At 41.2% G+C, this 23,220-nt stretch overlaps 1 protein-coding gene across 1 annotated transcript in view; it reads left to right on the top strand.

The window, feature by feature from the left end:
- gpc1a (glypican 1a) overlaps positions 1–23,220 on the top strand; it is a 61,996-nt gene that overhangs the window by 33,660 nt on the left and 5,116 nt on the right. Inside the window, exons 2-5 of the mRNA XM_072438957.1 lie at positions 12,530–12,688; positions 17,645–17,862; positions 20,355–20,528; positions 22,797–22,962. Of these exons, the coding sequence (XP_072295058.1) occupies positions 12,530–12,688; positions 17,645–17,862; positions 20,355–20,528; positions 22,797–22,962 (717 nt within the window). The remainder of the gene's footprint in view (positions 1–12,529; positions 12,689–17,644; positions 17,863–20,354; positions 20,529–22,796; positions 22,963–23,220) is intronic.

Genomic DNA, 23,220 nt, shown 5'->3' with positions numbered 1-23,220 from the left:
AACAGTGGCTGTGGTGTAATATGCCATTGTGTTTCTTCAGCTACTGTCATGTCAATTGTACATTGTACATCATTACACATCATGCATTTCATAATCTTTCAAGTTGATCACTTATTTTCTTCCCTCTATTTTCCATGTCTGTGTATGTTGATCGATTGTCCCGATTGTCCCGTGCATAATACAGGTGTTCAGCACCCATATTATCGTCATCGCTGTGATGATGATAACTCGTTGATTCTTTTTCACAGAGTATGGTACTATGCGCACCGTAGCCTCTGGCTCTCGTTCATTGTAGCAGAGTATAGTACTTTGCATACTGTAGAATCTGTCTCCTCATCCATTGTAGCAAAGTATCGTACTCTACCGTAGACTCTGGACAAAACTCATACAAACGAAGTCCTGCGTCTGCGATGTTATGGCTCTGCCGCTGTGTTGTCCAGACATTTCTCTCACTTTCCCATGAGAGCACCCATGTTCTCGTCCCTCCAATGGTCGGTGTGTGGCTCCGTCCACCTTGCTCGTCTCTGTAAACACGACATCTCCAACACGTTCTCTGCGGTGATAAACAAAGTCTTTTCGACAGTTCAGTGTATTTCAAACAGTTTTCTTGTTTACAATTTTTTTTTTTAGTACTTATTGATTCGGAATATTTGTTTACATGTACATATCCCTCCTTTTTGAGATATGGCCTTGCCCATTTCTCAAACATCTACATTTAACAAAATCCAATAATCCAGATAGTTTACAACATTCACTAATCCAGGATGTAATCAAGGAAGAGATGGAATTGCGTCTGTCACTCCAACTCCGCAATGTCACCTCTTGACCTTTCACAGTTCAGTGCTCACATCCCTGGCTGAGCCCCCCTTCCACAGCGCTGGGCCCCCCCTGTGTGTCCAATCCGACACTGCCAAACCTATATGTTTTACCACCATTTGTTTCAAACTCCAAATGTTTCAAACTCTAAATGTTTGGTGCCCACGTGTGCGCGCGTATGTATGTATGTGTGTGTGTGTATGTGTGTGTGTGTCAAATACATCAAACAATACTAATTATCTCAATAATTCCCCGTTGAGCTGGCCATAAGGGTCAGTTCACAACTTAGAATTTTTCACATAATTAACATAACGTTTCACATCTCCTCTTATCGTGTGGCCTGCATAAGGTCACCCATCTAATGTAATATGTGCTAATCTTCTATATGTGCTTCAGGTGAGTTTCAAACTCAATCTCTCACACCTGCTCATGTGGTGCTTTACAAACATTGTGTATTAGTTTGTTCTAGCAAGTCTATATGTGTATTAAAAATCAAAATGATTCTAAACCTTCCCCTTGTTATAAGGCACATCTCTTGTATCAACCTGTTTTTCCCCTTGTTGCCTACTTTCTTTGTCTTTCCTTTGTCTCTCTCTGTCTTCCCCTCTCTGTCTTCCTCTTGTAACGGAGGAAACACCCATTTCCAAATTTCTAAACCTGCTTTTTCTTTCTCTCTTTTCACTTACTCTTACCCTCACTTGTAACCTGCTTTTACTTTCTAATTGCTTCTGATATAACTATCAGACGCTGCATCCCCTGGGATTCCCCTGTTATCCTTTATAATGTCCCTGTCATTCTGCTTCTAAACTCATGTATTGATTACCCATCCCCCTGTTTAGTTTTCACTATCTTCAGGTAATCTGCGGGTCTCATAAAATGTATTCTTCTCCTGCATTACGCTGCTCTACACTCCTCCAGAGTCTTTGCCAGTCAATAGCCCCTTATCTCTGACTATCTTTATGACCCATATCCTCCCATGTCCCCCCACTTCTGCATCAATTGCCTTAGTTAATGACACATTCATGTCTTTACTGGGAGGGCATTTGACGTCACTATTTAACTTATTCCCTCACTTACGTCTACATCGCAATACGAGGTTTCCTCATGATAATACAAATAAATAAGTTACAGATATTCTTTTACTATCACTTTACTTACTGCCCGTTCTATGTCCAAAAACATAAGTAGTCACTCATTTACCCATATTATCACTTCCAGGCCTGTGCCTGCATTTGATTCTAAATTTAAAAACACTTCTGTCTTTTCGTCCTGTACTTTCATCTCGTCATGCATTAAGTCCAAAAAGATAATTTTCGTCAAGTCCAAAAATAAAACAAAACAAAACGTAGCTTTGTTCTGTGCACTCAAAAAACACGATACCATAAAAACACAACTTTTGTCTTCTATGTCGAGGACAGGAAGTGTCCTGTCTTGTCTGTGATCACATTCCCCAAAATATTGGCCATCTATAAAAATCTGAATTCATCTTCATCTCTTATCAAGTTTAATACAATCTTTATAATTGATTGTTGTCAATCAATCAAAACCCTTAAAATTTGTTGAAATACTAAAATTTAAAACCAGCTGAGTTTAGTTTTACTTATTTCATCAGTTCAGAGCGTCCTCTGAACTGCTTTCTCCCCTTTTCCTGTCTTGTTGACCCCCTTATCTCCCCCTCTCTGCCACGTCATCTGAGCACACTGGAAGTCTCCCTCCAAAATCCTCTTATGACTTTTCCTTTGTCTTTTTACAGTTTGGGGTGATAATTCTGGCATTATGTGGTCTCGGTCGTCTGAGAGAAATGCTACTTGCTTTACAGTCACGGTCAATGTCAAGCTTCTAGAGAAAATTCCTTATTAGATTCCTCCGGACATAAACGTGGTGTTTAAGATTCACCCGTGACTGCAAATTTTAGATCTCTCAGAATAACGCCTTGTGACCCTTGTATGATTAATTGTGATTCACACTTGTTAGTTAATCACTTATTAATCCTCATTCACACATCCACACTTCTCTCTTACTTACTTCGCTTGTGCACAGTGCTTACATTCACTCATCTTTATGTCAGTAACAACTCGGCATAAGGCTTCATGACTTTCTTTCGGTGAGAAACTTAACTCGTGGTGAGCAATTTAACTCCTTTATGTGAGAAATTATCTACACAAAGCCAACCCCCAAAATATTTCCTCAGTAACATCAAACTGGGCATTTCCTCAGTAACACCTAACTGGGCATTTCCTCAGTAATACCTAACTGGGCATTTCCTCAGTAACACCTAACTGGGCATTTCCTCAGTAACACCTAACTGGGCATAAGAGCCTTCAATATCTTTCCAGTAAATATCAAACTAATGCATAAAACGTTTTATGGCTAACTCTTTCACACACAAAGTTTTATCTGACCTTCTTCGTCGCCTGTGTTCTCCTGCTGCTTCGAAACGACGCACTCTCCTCACGGAGAATGAGGTGCGATGGGCGGCCACGGGAAAAGTGGAGTTCTTTTAGCTGTGCACAGACTTCACCGATTCACCCGTCAATCTCCGCGAAGGGGCTGCTTGTCATCCGGCTCGAAGGACCAGAAAATGTCACGGAATTAGACATACACCGATGCTATTCCGTAACACATAGAGGACACAATTCAACTTAGAATATGAAACGACACAGAAACGTCAGACATTTGTATGGCAAGCTTGGGAGAAAACGCCGAGACTGATCACGCAAGCTGTGGTAAGCAGCCTGCGTGATCCTCCTGCGTCTCACCCCGTTTTTTCCCATGCTGGTTGGTTTTATTAGATATTCTGAAATAGGCGGGTCACATTTCTCATTGGTCAGCTTCACATCAAGGCACTTGGTATTTTTCCATAGAGATCAAGTCTTGGGTAAACATTACCCAAACTCCTCTGGGCTGTCACCCCCCCTCCTCGGGTAAACATCCTTTGGCCCATCTTTACGACCCCTTCACAAATGCAGTTTGTCACACACCCGTTCTTCTCTTAGACTAATGATGCAGATAAAATATCACTATTATGCAGATAAAATATATCACAGAAATATACTCATATATTCACATTTTATCACAGAGAGTCATTAGTGGAAAGCTCTGATCCCTTCCTGGCTCAACATCCTCTTTTCAAATTAATTTACCCCATAAATATTGCATTAGACATCACCACATAATCAATAGGGAGAAATGTTCCTCATCAGCATTCGTGTTGAGCCAAAGTGGTGAATATAATTTGTCTATTTGTCCAGTGATTAGCCGCCGTGATTTGATTTGAGCGCGTTTTGAAATGACAGGTGCTTGAATCAGCGCTTGCACAAAACAAACCAAGGCCGTAGACTTGGACAAGAGAGTGACCAAAATACAAGTGCTCTCTAATGAGACGAGGGCCACTTGTGACTGATTGTTGATAGATTTGTCTAAAAAAGTATTGTTTGTAATAGGAGCACTTGACCTCATAGGCTCAGTGCGGATGGCCGTGAACTGTAGATTGTAAAAACAAAAGAGCTCAGACATTGGATTGGATGAACGTGTAATGATCTGAGTGAGTTTGACAAGGGCAAAATGTGATAAGTGGGTCAGAGCATCTCCAAAACTGCTGCTAATGGGGCATGTGCAGTAATATCAAAGGTGGCGCTACGAGAGAATGGTGTGTGTTTATTTTCTTCATGTTTATGGAGAATGAAAATGTAGGTTGAATGTTGCAACTGACAATTATTTTAGTAGTCGACAACTTTTTTGATTAGTCAACTTTTTAATGAAGTACAAAACATTATAAAAAAGTTGTATCTACTGTGAGCAGGCTTGCCTTTCCACAAACCTTTGCTTGGCCTGGAGGAACCTCGCAAGTTTCCATGGAGATGTTGTTCCTTTAACTATAATATTCCACAGTATGGGATAAACCTTATCTATCTGCATGGAGAATGTTTAGTTTTAGCTTTTATTTCCATGGAATCATGCAGAAAGTGACATACTGTGCCTTGAAATACATTTTTAACCAAATAACTATGGTGAATGACGGCTTCTGGATAGGAAATATTTGCAAATAAAGCATATGATTAAAATTGGTGGAAATTCTAAATAGCTTATTATTTGTTGACTTTTGATTTAATAATTCCACTTTTGGCATATGTTTTAGGGTCTGTGTATTATCTAACCCTCCAGCTCAGCTGCCGTTAGAACTCATTTCCACATCCAAGTGTAATGAGTTTGCATTATTCTTTAATGACAAAGTTCAGGGCATTAAAAATGCTATAAATCCCACAATGCAAAAAAATACCCTAAAACCACCAAGACACTTAGAGCTAACTCACTTTGCACCAGTAACTGACAAAACTGTCCATGAGATCATCACCAGTCTGAGTTCATCTACATGCTGCCTTGATGTGTTACCCACCAAATTTCTAAAGTCTGTGCTGAACAGTTTGTTAGCACCATTCACTCACATAGTTAACATGTCGCTTCAATCTGGAACATTCCCAATGTCTTTGAAAACTGCGGTCATAAAGCCTCTCCTAAAGAAGAGCAGTCTTGATGCCGCAGTACTGAGTCATTACCGGCCCATCTCTAATCTGCCATTTTGGGGCAAAGTCCTTGAAAAGGTTGTTTACCAACAGCTCACAGATTTCCTCTTAATAAACAACTCATTTGATGTTTTTCAGTCAGGTTTTAGACCTCATCACAGCACTGAGACTGCTCTTGTCAAGGTGACAAATGACATCCGCCTGAACACTGACACGGGCAAAGCCTCAGTCTTAATTCTGTTAGATCTGAGTGCTGCTTTTGACACTGTCGATCATGGGGTCCTCTTACAGAGACTAGAGGACTGGGTGGGCATCACTGGCACTGCCCTAAACTGGTTAAGGTCCTATCTGGAAGACAGGAAGTACTTTGTTGAAATTGGTAGCTGTGTCTCAGACCACATGACCCTGACCTGTGGAGTGCCCCAAGGGTCAGTCCTGGGTCCCCTTCTGTTCAACCTCTACATGCTGCCGTTGGGTCAGTTGATACGCAGTGAAAATGTGTCCTATCACAATTATGCAGACGACACTCAGATCTATGTTTCACTATCGGCAGGTGACTATGGACCAGTAGATTCACTCTGTCACTGCATCCAACAGATCAGTGTGTGGATGCAAAACAACTTTCTCCAGCTGAACTCAGACAAGACTGAAATAATCGTTTTTGGCCCACAGAAACAAAGAGAAAGTGTTAGCGGTCACCTCCAGAGTCTCGCTCTAAAACCTACAAACCAAATTAGAAATCTGGGGGTAATAATGGACTCAGACTTGAACTTTAATTGCCACGTCAAATCAATAACATCAGCAGCTTTTTACCATCTAAAAAACATTGCCAAAATCAAAAATATAGTGTCAAAACCAGATTTAGAGAGACTTATCCACGCGTTTGTCTCAAGTAGATTAGACTACTGTAACGGCCTGCTCACTGGTCTCTCCAAACGAGCTGTAAAACAGCTGCAGTACATCCAGAACGCTGCTGCTCGGGTCCTGACCAGAACCAGGAAGTATGATCACATTAGTCCTGTTCTCAGGTCTCTGGACTGGCTCCCTGTGGCTCAGAGAATAGACTTTAAAGCAGCTCTGCTTGTGTACAAGTCTCTCCATGGCCTAGCACCAAAGTACATCTTGGATATGTTAGTGCCATATGAACCATCTCGGACTCTGAGGACCTCAGGGACCGGCCTCCTGCTGGTGCCCAGAGTCAGGACAAAACATGGGGAATCTGCGTTTCAGTTTTATGCAGCTAAAATCTGGAACAGTCTTCCTGAAGATGTGAGACAGGCTTCTACTCTGACAATGTTCAAATCTAAGCTAAAAACAGTTTTGTTTAGCTGCGCATATGACTGAAAGGATTTTTTCTTTGCACTCTTCTCTTTTGTTTGTGATTTTATTAGTTTAGAAAATCAGTTGGATTGATAATTTTTAATTTAGTTAATTTTATTGTAGTTAATTTTTATCTTTGCACTCTTCTCTTTTGTTTGTGATTTTATTAGTTTAGAAAATCAGTTGGATTGATAATTTTTAATTTAGTTAATTTTATTGTATTTCTGTTTCTGTAATTTCTTTGTGATTTGAATGCATTTTTCCTGCTGTGTGAAGCACTTTGAATTGCCTTGTGTATGAAATGTGCTCTACAAATAAACTTGCCTTGCCTTGCCTTACTCTAGATAAGCATAATACGTATCAAAATATGATTTCGTGGATGGATTATGGTGGATTAGGTTACTTTATAATGTACTTTTACTTTTTAATGGAGAGGCTGACGGTATGATGGCTACAGGCTTCTTGACAGAGAATATTTAAAGTAGAGTGTATTTTTCTTCAACATTTTGATTAGTAATGCCACTGTCTTTGTTATTAAATGTCTTTTAATGAGTTTTCTAGTGTACATAGTGGTAATTAACAATTATTAAAATAGTCAATATACAATAATTTTAGGAAACCGACACATTACAACAGCGAAATTCATGATTATTCCGATTGTTACAGCCTTATTAATCTGATATTTTGGTAATTCAGTGCTTTTCTTCCCATTGTCCAGAAGAGGTAACTGGATTTTCAGTAACCTCTTCCAGACAGATACAAACACACTAACTACATGAATCGAGGTAACATCAAACTAGCATTAGCTCTACAAATATGTGATATGTCTTCCCCATATCGCCCACCGCATACGCCTGTCCATTACGCACTGATTGGCTGGTAAGAATTGCTGGGGGAGCTTTAAATGACTTTATGGAGAATGTCATGGCCAAGAACAGAGAAGTGGCGACGTGCGAGTAATGAAGGAACAAATGTGTGGGCAAAAGGAATATATAAACACTTTAATGCTGGTGTTGATAGAAATACATCACATAACATTAAGACCACCAATCAATACATTTTACAAGTGGTCATAATGACGATATGCGTGATTTGTGTCAGTGGAGAAAGCATTCATTGTATGTTCCATCTCTCGCTCGACCTCTGCATTTTTGAACCGACAGCCCGAGGCAAAAGACAGGCCATTATGTCATAGATGGTCCCCACAAGCACAGCGCCGACCGTTTCTGTGTGTGCAAGTCCCTCTGGATACAGACTTAACTAAATATATGCTGAAGCTCCAGGGCAAAATCAGTGCAAGCAGCCAAATCACCTATAGAGGCTGATTTCATTCGACCCAAATCTCCTCTCACGGCTTATCGCTATTCTCCTCGGAGAGAGAAAATGAAGGGCAGAGGGAGTTCATGACTTTTAAAAAGGTTTTCCAGAGACAAGCGGCGCGTCTCCGGAGCTGAGAACTGAAGCCGGTGTGATGAGCAATAATTGTGTAGTTCGAGAAAGGGCCACTAGGGGTTGGCTACGTGAGCGAATCAATGCCTAAAATTGAATAACATTAAGTTTTCACGGCTTGAGAAAGACTGTTTAATGTTGCATCGGGTCCAATTATTTCAAGGTGATTTTGATTAATGTATTTGTATTATTTTCTATACACATCACCTTTGAAAATACAGACCTCCTTATGCTTTGTTGGCCATAAAAAAATGAATTGTTTATTGTAATGTAAGGTAACAGTGCCACTTGTGCATGGTTAGTCTCTTATATAAACTCCCTCCTGGATGTTGTAACTACATAAATGTTTTAGTAACTTTGCTTCCTACATACACCGCAGTCCATGTTTGAGTTCCTTCAAGTAAATTACATTTTTATAGCAGGATGCCAGCTGCCTCCATTACCCGGCAGCCCTGGAATGCAGTAAAGCGTCTGTGTCTGTGGTAAACGCCCCGCGACGTCTGGGTTGGTATGACAAACCCGAAACAACATGCTAACATTAGCCGCCACACATGTACTGTATGTGTTAGCTCAGTGGACTGTGACTGCTGGAGCACATGGGGGCTGCTCCTGTCTCTGCTGCTCCTGTCTCTGCGGCTCCTGTCTCCCTGTCTCTGCTGCTCCTGTCTCTCCTGCCATGTCTCTGCTGCTCCTGTCTCTGCTGTTCCCGTCTCTGCTGTTCCCGTCTCTGCTGCTCCTGTCTCCCTGTCTCTGCTGCCCTGTCTCTGCTGCTCCTGTCTCTCCTGTCTCCCCTGTCTCCCCTGTCTCTGCTGCTCCTGCCTCTCCTGTCTCTGCTGCTCCTGTCTCTGCTGCTCCTGTCTCTCCTGTCTCTGCTGCGCCAGTCTCTCCTGTCTTCCCTGTCTCAGCTGCTCCTGTCTCTGCTGCTCCTGTCTCTCCTGTCTGTCTCTGCTGCTCCTGTCTCCCCTGTCTCCCCTGTCTCTGCTGCTCCTGTCTCTGCGGCTCCTGTCTCCCTGTCTCTGCTGCTCCTGTCTCTCCTGCCATGTCTCTGCTGCTCCTGTCTCTGCTGTTCCCGTCTCTGCTGTTCCCGTCTCTGCTGCTCCTGTCTCCCCTGTCTCTGCTGCTCCTGTCTCCCTGTCTCTGCTGCCCTGTCTCTGCTGCTCCTGTGTCTCCTGTCTCTGCTGCGCCAGTCTCTCCTGTCTTCCCTGTCTCAGCTGCTCCTGTCTCTGCTGCTCCTGTCTCTCCTGTCTGTCTCTGCTGCTCCTGTCTCCCCTGTCTCCCCTGTCTCTGCTGCTCTTGTCTCTGCGGCTCCTGTCTCCCTGTCGCTGCTGCTCCTGTCTCTGCTGCCCTGTCTCTGCTGCTCCTGTCTCTCCTGCCATGTCTCTGCTGCTCCTGTCTCTGCTGCCCTGTCTCTGCTGCTCCTGTCTCCTCTGTCTCCCCTGTCTCTGCTGCTCCTGTCTCTGCTGCTCCTGTCTCTGCTGCTCCTGTCTCTGCTGCCCTGTCTCTGCTGCTCCTGTCTCTCCTGTCTCCCCTGTCTCTGCTGCTCCTGTCTCTTCTGTCTCCCCTTTCTCTACTGCTCCTGTCTCTCCTGTCTCCCCTGTCTCCCCTGTCTCTGCTGCTCCTGTCTCCCCTGTCTCTGCTGCTCCTGTCTCTTCTGTCTCCCCTGTCTCTACTGCTCCTGTCTCTCCTGTCTCCCCTGTCTCCCCTGTCTCTACTGCTCCTGTCTCTCCTGTCTCCCCTGTCTCCCCTGTCTCTATTGCTCCTGTCTCTCCTGTCTCCCCTGTCTCCCCTGTCTCTGCTGCTCCTGTCTCCCCTGTCTCCCCTGTCTCTGCTGCTCCTGTATCTTCTGTCTCCCCTGTCTCTGCTGCTCCTGTCTCTTGTGTCTCCCCTGTCTCCCCTGTCTCTGCTGCTCCTGTCTCTTCTGTCTCCCCTGTCTCTGCTGCTCCTGTCTCTTCTGTCTCCCCTGTCTCCCCTGTCTCTGCTGCTCCTGTCTCTTCTGTCTCCCCTGTCTCTGCTGCTCCTGTCTCTTTTGTCTCTCCTGTCGCTCTGTCGCTTGATCAAAGTGAATGTTAAGTTGCAAAGTTGACAAGGAGGAAACCTTAGACCTGACCCACGCCACACCTTTTTACTCTGAACTGCTCTTGTAGGATTTAAAAGTGTTTAATGGATTTAAACTAGACAAGCCTTCATTGTTGTCTTAAAACTCAAAATAATCATTAAAATAGGATTTGACTCAAGGTAATAAATCAAGTTTAATGTGAGGCATTAACTAATATTAAGTTCAAATGTTTCTTGACGGATACATAGGATTAAATATCACAAGACTCATGTTTTCAATGGGATTTTATTAGAGCCAGGCAAATGTATAATCTTAGTGAAATGTTCCTCTGAAATATGTAATGATTAATTCGACCCACAGACTGGTTGGAGTCGTGGGCTGACTCATTACTTCAAAGTGATGTTCATTTTCTGAATCAAGGTTCAGTTCAATGGAGTCTGACATTTAAGACTTGACTGGGTTTTGTCAATCAACAACATTTGCAATACACACGATCATCTCCTGGCTTCCTTTCTATGGAGCTGAATCAATACATCCTAAAATACCCCCAAACTGAAATGTGAGAAAAGCGTGGATCAGGTGCTGTTTCCTGTTATCACTCTCTCCTTCCCTTCACCTCCTTCTCCCTCTCCTTCTCGTCTCTGTTTCTCTCTCAGACGGCGGCCCACGTCGATAAAACATTCATGCGGCCGCCATGATGCAGTCGTGTCTTCTTCCGCTCCACTTACCCTGGCACACGGGGCCAATTCTGCCCCCAAACCCACAATGACACACCCATGCCCCCACCCACACACGTCACACACGCCCAGTACGTGCAGCTGCGGGCCACTTTGCTCACCCGTCCGGCCCGGGGCGTCCCGTGTGAGAGACTAATGTTACAGACTCACAGACTGGGTCCTCAAGCTGAGCGGCAACGTCAGAGTTTTATTTTTACGCTTTCCCCCTTCAGGAATAAGGAAATGGTGAAAGTGAGCGATTTTTCTCTTGCCTTATATTTTTCAGTTGCTCAGTGAAGGTCAGAAGCACATTATTTCCAGACTGGTGCTCAGGCGTACGTCTATATCACTTTGTGGGTTTGGTCCGAGAGGAGATGTGGAGGAACATATTGGACAAAATCATATGCTGGGGAAGGCAGTTTTGAAGGTGGAACAGGATCAAATGAGAAAATATATGGTTCAATAGTTATCTAACATATAGGATGTGTGCTGTTCATTCTGTTTGTTTATGTGAGGTAACAAAGAATCCTACCGGTGTTTTTATTTTTTTACTTGTGTTTATGTTTAAGATGACAAAACAAACAGTGTTCCATCCTGTCACAATAAAACATTATGAAATAAATGTGCGATAAATGACAAATTGTGCCACTGATGCAACTGTGGAGCAAGGTTCTATTTCAAATGTACAATATTGTGGAAAAAAACATGAGCTGCAATAAATAAGCACAGTTTATTTGTATGTACTTTTTGGTTTTCAACTGTAAAATAGGTTTGTTTCATCAAATCTGGAGTCTGGAGCTTACTTTGAACATCAAGAGACACGTTTAGCATCTGATCAATGCAAAGCAGCAATTATCCTCACCACATACGTCACATCTGGAATCGAGAATATTAAAGTCTTCCAAACATTCAAATCATCAACATTACAGATGGTTTTGCAGTGTAGCTTTTTCTTTTACCGCACATAAGACAAACATTTAGGCTTATAAATAATGGATTTTAAAAAGGTTTAGTTTAGTGAGGTTGAAGTATTGCACATAAATAAACCGTAACATTTACAACAAAAGTGAAGCAATATCACTTCATGCACTTTGGTTTTACTGTATGACTACATTTCGTTTGATCTTTATTAAGCTCTTTTTACAGCCTTTTAAAACTATATTTAAGATAAGAGATAAGATAAGAGATTCTTAATTTGTCCCACAATGGGGAAAGGTCAGTTTTAAAAAGCACTGTAGAAGAAAAGCAGGAAATTAGAAAAAAACATCTATATAAATAGCTATTCAAATACACTTTATAGTCTATTTTTGGATCTTAACTAAAGTATATGATTTCCCAGCTACTATAATCTTAGAAAAATTCAACTAAAACACAACACTGCAATTATACTAAAATAAAACTATTATGTACAATAAGTGGCTATGACAATATTTGTACACGAATAAAGAGCAGGCAAAGTGACTTCTGTGTAACATCTGCAAAGCAACATTCGCGACATTATTCATTTTCCATATTGCCTACCTCAGCTGTAACAAATATTCCTCTCAGATACCCACAATAAATCTCCCTGTCTAATAGATAATGAAATCAAATGAACATTATTAGAGGCGAGGTAATGCGAACTAATGTCTGTGTGTTGTGTGTTTTAGGCGAGCACTTGAAGATGTGTCCCCAGGGCCCCACCTGCTGCACCAGTGCGATGGAGGATAACCTGGCAGGACTGAGCGCCCGCGAGACTGAGGCGCTCATCAGGGAGGCCGGGCGCTCGCTGCAGGCCTCCTTCCACGCTCTGCACCGGAGCTTTGACAGTGAGTATCGCCAGCCGCGCTTTATTATGGTGTGGGTTTGAAGCATTGGGTCTTGTTAGGGGGATTGTCGATTACGCTACAACACAGCACTGCGATGTTGGGTTTCAGAGCATTATCACAAGATTATAGGCCTATTATTATTTATTACACATGGGGAGAAGTTAAAATTCCTGTTCTTAATTTGCAGATTTCTGTTGTACGTTCAAAGGAAGTAACCAAGAGACCTACAAGTGCTTAATAATTTCTAACAGCACACTTTTCTTGGAGATCATTTAGCTTTTTCTCCCTTTGTTTCTTTTTTGCTGAGGCTATGGCTGTATTTTTTCCTCTTGAAACTGCTTTAGAAGCATCCCAGGTAATGGGATACTTTCCTCAGTATAATTTTCCTCCAGATAAGACTTAATGTTGTCTTTCCTCCAAGTCTACTGTAATGTAGATAGGAGCATGATCACTTAAATCTATTGTTCCTATATCTGCCTCAGTGATTTTAGATCCGTCTTTATTGAAGATAAAGAAATAGTCTATTCTGGAGTGTATGTGGATTAGAAAAATTGGAATACTGGCATGCACTAGGCTTCATCTCCCTCCAAATGTCAATCAATCCTATCTTTTATTTATTGTTCCTCCAGTGCCTCTTGAGTTCGACACGTCCAATGTAGGTTGAATGCGCGGATTCCAATTGCTGCCACAGATTAGAGTTCCCTCAGAGTGGATTACAATCAGGTCCATTATATCTGTATAAAAGATGATATCATTCCCTGGCGGAGCAAACACAATCAATAGAGTAAAAACCTTTCCATTAATACTCCCTTTAACCGGTACATATCTACCTTCTCTGTCTTCATTCAAAACTTAGTTCAAAAGCTTTACTTTGCTGTCTAGTTGCTGTTGCTGAGATCTTGATAGTCGTGAAAGCTGCTTATAATTTACTAATCACGGTGAAGAGATATAAGATCTTACGATCACTAGATCCGTGTTCACTTAAAGGTGCACTATGGAGATGTGGGATGTTCCACAGTATGGTATTAAACTAATCAAATGTGCATTTATTCAAATACATGTGTTTTATTTTCTCAAAAACATAAAATCTCACGTTAAGCAGGGTTACCTCTCCACAGATCTGACTTTCTCATTAAAAAAAAATGTTTCTGTTCAATGGAGGATACTGCAATATCAATACTTTTGCGATATATTGTGCAGCTCCAAAAACAACGTACGTACGGGGTTCAAGTGACATTTGTGCACTGTGTTTGTTTAACGTCCCACATGCTCAGATTTTCAGTTTTCTCCGCTCGATACTGAAGCTTTGAAGGGCGTGTGTGCCAAAGGGGAATGTGAGGCCTATGTGAGTTTTAAGGGGCCGCTGACTGGGTGCTATAATGAGAGCGGAGTCAGCCAGACACAATGAAAGGTGATAAGCTACTGCCTTGATCTGGACGTGCACACACATTTATCCACACACAAATATACAGGCGTCCCGCAGGGCAGGGGCTGCTACAGCTAATGAGCAGTTGACCCACTGAGGAGTCCAACGATCAGCCGACATCAGAGGAGGTAAAGGGATGGAGGGAGGAGGAGTGAAGGAGAGAAGGAGAGAGGAAGAGTGAGAAGTGTTGCTGCTAATGACAGGTCCACAGACAGGCACGAGGGAGGTGGACACATATAGTAAACAAGTGTGCTTGAGTCAAAGTGTAAGAGCAGCAGATTGTGCCATTGTTTGCCATTAGCTTTCGAGGTGGCCAGTAGTAATAATGAATAAAACAAAATATTGTGAACGCTGCTTTGAAGATATGCAAAATGTGATCATTGAGTTTATTATTGATACTTTTTACAAGGATAAAAATAGAAATGTAAACAAAAAAGTTATGTTTTAAACTTCGAAACAAGGGTGATTGGTGATATTTCTGAACTTTTGTGTCAGACATTTCACATTTGTCTGATAATTTAACCTCAACCAATACCTTTAAGGACATGTTTCAGCAAATTGATTGGTTTGATCTGTTAATATTGTCTTAATGGGCGTACTCCAAAGATATATTAATTTGACTCTATGTTGCCCCACTCCTAGTAAGATTACTATATTACTCAAATCAAAGAAAATTAAAACCTAATAAGTGTTTGTACCCTCATTTGCGTCCTTATTTGTGGTTTTGCTCCCCTTTGACACTTGGATGTACCCTCAATCGTTAGATCTGGATCCTGACTCATGTTTTAGTTGTGATGTAATGTAATACTGGGGTTTCCAAAGTGGGGGCCATGAAACATAAGCAGGGGGTCATGAGATCATGTACATTTAAAATTACACCACTCTATGAAATACATGTTTTTATTGAAAACAGTGCGTTTTTGTGAAGTTGGGTTAGCTTACACAATAAAGTACTAAAATAAATGCAAATAAACCTAATTTTAAAAGGTTCACAACTACAAATTGTTGACAGACGTCTATTTAATTTTACTGCGGGGGTCCCGAGTCGGTTGCATGGTTATTTTGGGAGTCCCGGCCTGAAACATTTATGAACCCCTGATGTACTACATGCAAAACATTAAAGGCAACATGCAAACATACTGTACATCTCCAAACCTTGTCACTTCCTCAGGCTAAACTTATTTCGTAAACAAAAAAAAAGGAGTTTTATAGATCTGTGTCTGAAATTGTACACGTAGAAAAATGGACGAGGGCAGCTTGCAGTAGGAGACAGTGTTATTATTATTAGTGTGGCCACCTCAGTAGCAGTAATGTGGCGGGCGCTCCATCTGGTCGTGGTTAGAGCCGACTGGCACCAGCCCACAGCCTTTGAAGCAGGAGGAAAAGCCTGGATCAGTTCACTGCAAAGACAGATCCTTGTAGTTACGGCCTCTGAGTCGCTATGGCCTTTTCCATCTGGTCTTCAAGCAGACTCTTGGTAATAGCGTGAATATGAATATAATATACTTACACGGATGCTGTTGTTTTATTGTTGAAAAATGTAAGATAAGATAAGATAAGATAATCCTTTAATATCCACACAAGGGGAAACGCAGTAGAATCAGGAGGAAAGGACAGATTATAGGAAGTTTCAAATCAAACTCTTAATAGAACTCTTATGAACAAAAACTCTTATTATCTTATAAAATTAACAAACCTCCTCCCTATCTTAAAGGTGGAATGGACGATTTTTTTCAGCAAATTTTTTATCATATTTCCTCGTGGCGTGGATAAATCATTTGTCCTGCCACGTATCAATCATAAAACGCACCTATCGCTCACCTGCAGCCGCGTCAGGCTCGTCCCCACGTTTCCGCGTGCCTAAGCGCATGGATCTATCATAATATAGTTCCCTCAGTGTACGGGGCAAAATGAAGACGGAGAAAGACAGTTCGAGCTGACGCAGAAGTGGACAGAAATCTACGGGAGACGAGAGATGTGATGCGCTCCGTCGCGCTAATAAACAAACGCACGTGTGTGTTGTATCAGTCCACACGGGGGAGTGCACATGCGCACTTCCGCCTGCGTTCTCAAATCGCCGAAAAATCGTCCATTGCGCCTTTAATAGGGAATGGAGGGGGGGAAATAAAATAAAATAAAATAGATAATAAAAATAAAAAATAAAGATAAAAATCAGATAATAATAATAATAATAATATTAATAATAATAATAATAAAATAATGATAATAGAATAAAATAAAAATAAAATATATGCAACTTTTGTAACTCTACATGTATGACTTTGAGTTAGAATAATAAAGAATGAATAATTACAAGTAAGGGAGTAGGAAAGCTCTGAGTACAGAGTGGAGATAGGGGGTAGGTGAAAACAGACATTTTCTAAGCACCCCATTTCCAAATAAAGGACAGTGTATAGGTACGCAAACATGAGACAACACTGGTATAAAAGGATTAAAAGCTCATAAAAGTAGCTTTGACATTCACTGCCTGTTCAGAAAAAAGGGGCACACGATTTAATACTGTATTTTCCGGATCATAAATCGCTCCAGAGTATAAGTCGCATCAGCCAAAAAATACACAATAGACAAGAAAAAAACATAAATAAGTCGAGCTGGAGTATAAGTCGCATTTTTGGGGGAAATTTATTTGATAAAATCCAAGACCAAGAATAGAAATCTCATCTAGCATGTATGCTAACGTAACACCTTTAGCTACATGACGTACTGACAACGAACTGTAATAAAACTGTGGTAAGTGTCTGGTATGTTAACGTAACATATTAACAGTTATTCAGATAACTATAGCATAAAGAACATGCTAACAAGTTTACCAAAGCATCAGTTTTACCCCAAATCACTAAATCCATTGAATTCTTCTTCCTCTGTGTCACTTCCAAACAACTCCACAAACTCCAGAGGTAGAGGAAGTGCAGATTCTTCTTCTGCGTCGCTTAGAGCCTAGAGCGCCCTCTTGTGGTTGCCAGTGTGAAAATAATCAACATGTGAAATGCGGTTGCCAGTGTGAAAATAACGAATAATATCACATATAAGTTGGAGTATAAGTCGCACAAAGTCGGCCAAACTATGAAAAGGGGACTGGAAAATACGGTATTTGGTAGGACCACCTTTACCTTTGATTACTGCACACATTCACACATTATTTTTCACCAATTGATCTTGTATTGGTGATGTGAGAGAGTGACCACTGCACAAAGCCTTCTCCACCTCAAACACACTCACTGGTTCATGTCTGTAGTAGATTAGTTTCTGCTTCTCCTTAGATGTTTTCTCAGCTTGACGCCACTGATTTGACCCTTCTCAAACACGCTGACATCTTTTCATTCACCACGGCATTATTCTTTTTACTTTAAAGGCATGACAGGTGAAAGTTGGAACACTTATATTTAGCTTTTTTTCGTTTAATATTCAAAATGTCACTTGCCACCCCAATATTCCCAGTGGAGTATAAGTACAAGAACAACTCTGCTGTAGTGTGCATTGATTTGTTCTGTTCTCTTGTGTTATTTCAGCCTATTTCACGGAGCTGCACAGTCACTCGGAGCGCGCGCTGCAGGAGAAGTTGGCTCCCCTCGGTCCCCTGTACTCCCAGAACACTCGTCTGTTCGGCGACCTCTACAACGACCTGAGACAGTACTATCGCGGCTCAGCTCTGAACCTGGACGAAACCCTGTCCGAGTTCTGGTCCCGCCTCCTGGAACGCTTATTCAAGACCTCCGCCCCCTCTGATGTAAGTAGAACAAAACAAACTCAACAAATGTGATCAGAAAGATATTCGTGAATTCGTTAACAGCAGCAAGACTGTGCCATCAGCTGTCTTGATGGAGATACAGCATTTTCCGATGTCATGGAAACACAACTAGCATTGACTTCTTCAGCAATAACAGCTTCGTTTTTACTAGTTGTTTGTTGGACCATGTTTAAGAGATACTGACCGCACAAGAGCTGCAGTTTTGGGGATGCTCTGACCATTTTGTCGGACCGCTACAACTTCTGCAGTGTTCATTTGATCCTCGGGAACTCGGAGGAGACATTTATATTTGAAAAATTCACATGAACGCTCGCACAAGTCAAGAAAAGAACTCGGGGAACTCTGCTGCCGGACGTCTACACTTGCTGCTTTCCAGTTGTCCTTGGAGGTCGGAACACGGACCTGGTAGAGACGTTTTCTCAGAGTTTCTGCATTCCGGGGTCAAGTCGGAAAACTATGAGTAATACGTAACAGTGTATTGACTGTAACCAGTCAAATAAAACAATAAAATCCATGAAGGTGCCCAAATCTACCAAAATATGGATCCAAGTTAATTCATCAACCACCAACACGTTCAGAGTCAGCAGGGGGCAGTAAAGAGCAGCCATGTTGGATCTTCTAACTAGGATAAACGTCTGAAAATATTGCTTGAGTTTCCAAGAAGGTTTTCCGAGATGTGAGAGTTTTCCAGAGATATTTTACATATTGGAACTTGAAATTAAAGTGTACCTTAAACCTAACCTAAAAATCCAACCTCAGCAACAAATCTTCCTGTTGGCTCTATGAAAGGCTGTTAAAAGCAGACGCCATGTTATTATTGTGATGTTAAAATCACGGAGTTACTGAGATAAAAAGCACATGAAAGCAAATGAGTTGGAACTTTGACTTTTCTCTTGAGCCAAAGGACAACACGGATGCACCGTTAGTCTGTATGCATGAGTTTCAGAGTGATGAGAAATCTGGGCTGATGCCATGGCGACTAACAATTCAAAAACATACTGTACTTAAATGTTTGAATGGGAAATGTTCTCAAAATGTTGTGTATAACAGGAAGCTGAAACCCATGAATAGACCATTCTTTGTGGTTTCTCATTTTCCTGTGTCTAAACAAATGTTCTTCATATGGTACGTCATGTGCCTGCAGAATATGGTCAACATGGACAAACAAAAGGTTTCTACAGCAGGAATACATCTACTAACTTTGATATTAGTTATTTTCTGACTGAAAGTGTGTTTGTTGACGACATGCATACAAATGAGTCAACACATTTTCTGACATATTCTTTCTCTCACAAGTCTTAAGATTTGGCGTCTGCTTTGCCTCACTTTTCCAACGTGACAAGCAGATAAGATTCTATTTTTAGATGTGTCACTTAGACTTACAATGTTTCTCATCTCGTATTATCAGTTCCCCAGGAACGCCATGCTGTATTGTTAGGATAAGGAAAAACATTTTTTAAAGACTTTAAATAGCACGTCTCTGAGAAGTTACAAAGGTGTTGACGTCCGAGTCGTTTTATCTTGGCTCTGTGATAACAGTTATGTTTTCTGACATTAACAGACTGCATAAACTCATTACACTCCACCAGCCACAGGGGGAGCAGATTTGCATTATGTATGCATTAGTCTAGTGCCTATAATTCAGAATATTAGTATATTTTACAGGCGTTTAGTACTGGTTTAAGAAGTGGGCCATAAGTTTACAATAGCATTACTATAAAAGACTTTATTAAAACAATAAATAACTGAACTAATTGTCATGAATGATGTACAATATTACATTTTAGTTTTACAATTATTGTTTTACTCTCGATTATCGACTCCATGAGCAGTGAACGGCGTGTCTAGCCGGCACGGTAGCGCAAGAAGGTCTTGGGATTAATTCCAGGGTGATGCAGGGTTCCTCTGGGTACTCGGGTTTCCCCCGCCACTCGTCCCGGCCAGGGCTCCTCTGAGAAACAAATGCTATATCACATTTTTGGTGTTATGCAATGTATTGAAATAGCTTATTTTTGCACCTAAAATTCTCAGTTTTTATAAGGTAAAATAACAGTATTTTGCATATTCAGAGAGTTTAGTCATCCAAATAATGTTGGACACAGATAGTCTTAGTTCACACTTGATGTTATTTAGTTTAGCCCATTTTTAGTCCGGATGTGGACTTGGTTTGGTTCTGTTCTAGTCCTTGTTTAACCTTGATTTAGGACAGGTTTAGTTTCATGTCTAGCCCTGGTTTAGTTCCAAGTTTACTTTTGTTCTGTTTGCTCTGGTTTAATATGTTTGTTGCCAGAGAAATAGGTGGCACGGACATGGATGATCCATGAAATAATCAATATCCAACATTTTGCAAACTAAGGGCCACTACAAAGCATTTAGCCCAGGGCCCCCACAAAGCCACAAATGACCCTGTCTGATGAAGCCACGCTGTCCTAAACCTCACACTCATTCACAGCTCTGGTTCTGTCTGTCAGGTCAGCCTGTCGGAGGACTACCTGGAGTGTGTCGCCAAGCAACAGGAGACGCTGCGTCCGTTCGGAGACGTCCCGCGGGACTTGAAGACGAAGGTGGTGCGGGCTTTTGTTACAGCGCGCTCGTTTGTCCAGGGGCTCATCATCAGCGGGGAAGTGGTGAGGAAAGTGTCACAGGTGAGATGTGTGAGCCAGAGAGTCAATGTTTGTGTCACAGACTGTTTGTCAAGCACATAACACTCAAACATAAACCCCAGAAGCGGCAAATGTGGGCCAGAGCTTTACAATGTGGGGCTTTGCTATTAACTAAGGTTTTATTGTGATTGTAATTGATGCTTCAGTCAATGACAACAATTATAGTAATAATTTTAAATAAAATGATTAACTTTTGTTGAATGGTATAGCTTTTGTTCTACCAAACCTTGAGCGGAGCTGATACATTTACACAGCTTTTAAAACTTGAATCTTAAGGTCATGATGAGTCTGTTCTTCCTTTAAAAGTATTTTTTTTCATTTAAGGATAAGTAGCATAATAATTTGACGCCGCAAATTGTGAATTGAAGATTTATGTAGGTCTTTAAAGGTTCACTATGTAACTTTTCTGATGGAGGGTGTGTCACTTGCTGGTGTCCATGGAGATGAGAATGTTCCACAGTATCTAGTATTCATTCAATTACAGGATTTTTGGAAAACATAGATTTTTACTGTGAACCTGGCCTGGTGGCTTCACCTGCTCGTCTCCATGGAGAGTTTAATGCCATGCTGTGGAACATTAAATCCAAAGCATTAACATCTCAGTGGAGACAAGCATGTGGTGCATTTCCATCAGAAATTTACAAAGTGCCTGTCTAAAATACTAATTATAACTAGGGAAAATTTCACCTTGTGAATGTAATCAACATCTTACTATTTAACAGAGATCTGCTGATTTAATGATACATATAATGAATGATAATTCTATGTAATAATAAGATATCACTCTTTGTTAAGTCTTTAATTACTACACACACTACATGAACACACTTTCTACATCTTTGCTGTTTTTCTCTAGGCGCTGAGTCTCAGTAAAGCTGTTATGATGGATGTATATTAGTCACATCCAAACTGCCACAGAAAATCATATCTCCACCCAAAAAAACAACCCTCTAAAAATGTATCAAAATGTAACTGTCATCAAAATAAAGCCCTTATTTTCAGACATGACAAAGCAGCTGTCAAATCCTCCTCCTTGAATTATTCCTGTAATGTCAAAACAACTGAGGAGTTTTAAATGTTTACAATGGCAAACATCACAAACAATTATATTATTACCCTTTTTTTAAAAATGACATTAGATTGTTTAACGTATCCATAACATGCCTGACTTAAAGGAGACATGCTTTTTTCAGGTTCGAGCCGCAGAACCAGAACATTTATTTTTGAGAAGTGGCTACGTGAAATTTCAGGACCAAACTTGTGTCACTCGGAGTCTTAATTTTTCAAATATTTACAACGAAGCACAGGGATGTGGGCGTGGATAGGTGAAAACAGGAATTCTCTGAGCCCGCAAGCTTCTGTTCGGGGACAATACAAGATTACTCAAACATGCATGAAGCAATCGAAATACAACTTTGAGTAAACTAATGATGAGGAAACATGTTTGTTACAAGGTTTAAAACAGTACATAGAATGATTTCATTAGACCTTACATGTCCATAATCGCTTACAGTCCCAAAAAGGCTATTTTAAATTCAAAATAATCCATAACAAACATAGCTTCCCTTCTTATTTGTATGTGTCACATACTGCGCACATTTAGCCTTAAACTATGACAGTACTTTTGGTATCTGGGCCATCATCTTCATTACATAGAAAAGAATAAATGCGCATAGATTTAGCCTTTGCTCGTTATCTTGGAAGTAGCTCAGTGGTGATTGGTTTGATCCCCAGTCTCATCCATGCATGTTCTTGTTGTGCCTTTGTGCCAGACACTTAACCTGCCTTTTCCAGCAGCTTAGATAGATAGAAGTTTTTTGTTGAATCAATACATATAAAGGCACATTACTTTTCTTTTTAATCAAGAACAAAGCTTGTGACTGCTTCTAAGGATGAATGCTCAACTGGTTCCTTGACTTATAGTACTTTGAGCATCCATAGACAGATGTGGAAAGTGATACATAAATGCGATTGATTATTAACCATTTTAAAATCGTTTTCTTAATACTACTGTATATAGGGTTATAGTCAAATTCAGCATGTTCTAGTAGAGTCCACAGCCAGTAGAGTCCACACATCTTACTCTGTGTGAACATCTCCTCTTGTTTCTGCCCAGCCGACTTTCCACACTTCATTACTGCCCTCTAGAGGCTGTTCTTATACTGGATCCCTGTAAAAAAAAAAAAAAAAACTGATATAATAATGCAGTAGATTGAATTATGCTGATCTGTTTGGTGTGGTTGTCGGCAGGTTTCTCTGAGCCCGGAGTGCGTGAAGGCTCTGATGAAGCTGGTGTACTGTCCACACTGCCGCGGCCTGGCCTCCGTCATGCCCTGCACCAACTACTGCTCCAACGTCATGAAGGGCTGTCTCGCCAACCAGGCCGACCTCAACACGGAGTGGCAGAATCTCATAGGTGTGGAGGACATTACGCGTCACTTTTATGTCATGTTGGTGTCAGTGTAGATTATAGAGTGTGTTTTATAACTGATAAATGTACACAAGCCTAAAGGAGTCATTTGTTTCAACATGTTTATGAATCTAAAAATATCTTGCACTGAACACACTGAAAATGAGCACAGTAATGGTTCACGCAGACACTCACAGTGAGGGGCCAGTATGGGTTCAATGTCTGGCCCAAGGACCTGGTGGGCTTCAAATTACCCACAGAGCC

This window comes from Eucyclogobius newberryi, unplaced genomic scaffold (genome assembly GCF_026437365.1).
Source record: "Eucyclogobius newberryi isolate DKJ021-1_F unplaced genomic scaffold, fEucNew1.0.hap1 SCAF_9, whole genome shotgun sequence".
Taxonomy (NCBI): Eukaryota; Metazoa; Chordata; class Actinopteri; order Gobiiformes; family Gobiidae; genus Eucyclogobius; species Eucyclogobius newberryi.
Note: the sequence above shows the minus strand (reverse complement) of the source record. Positions and strands in the feature narration are given on the sequence as shown.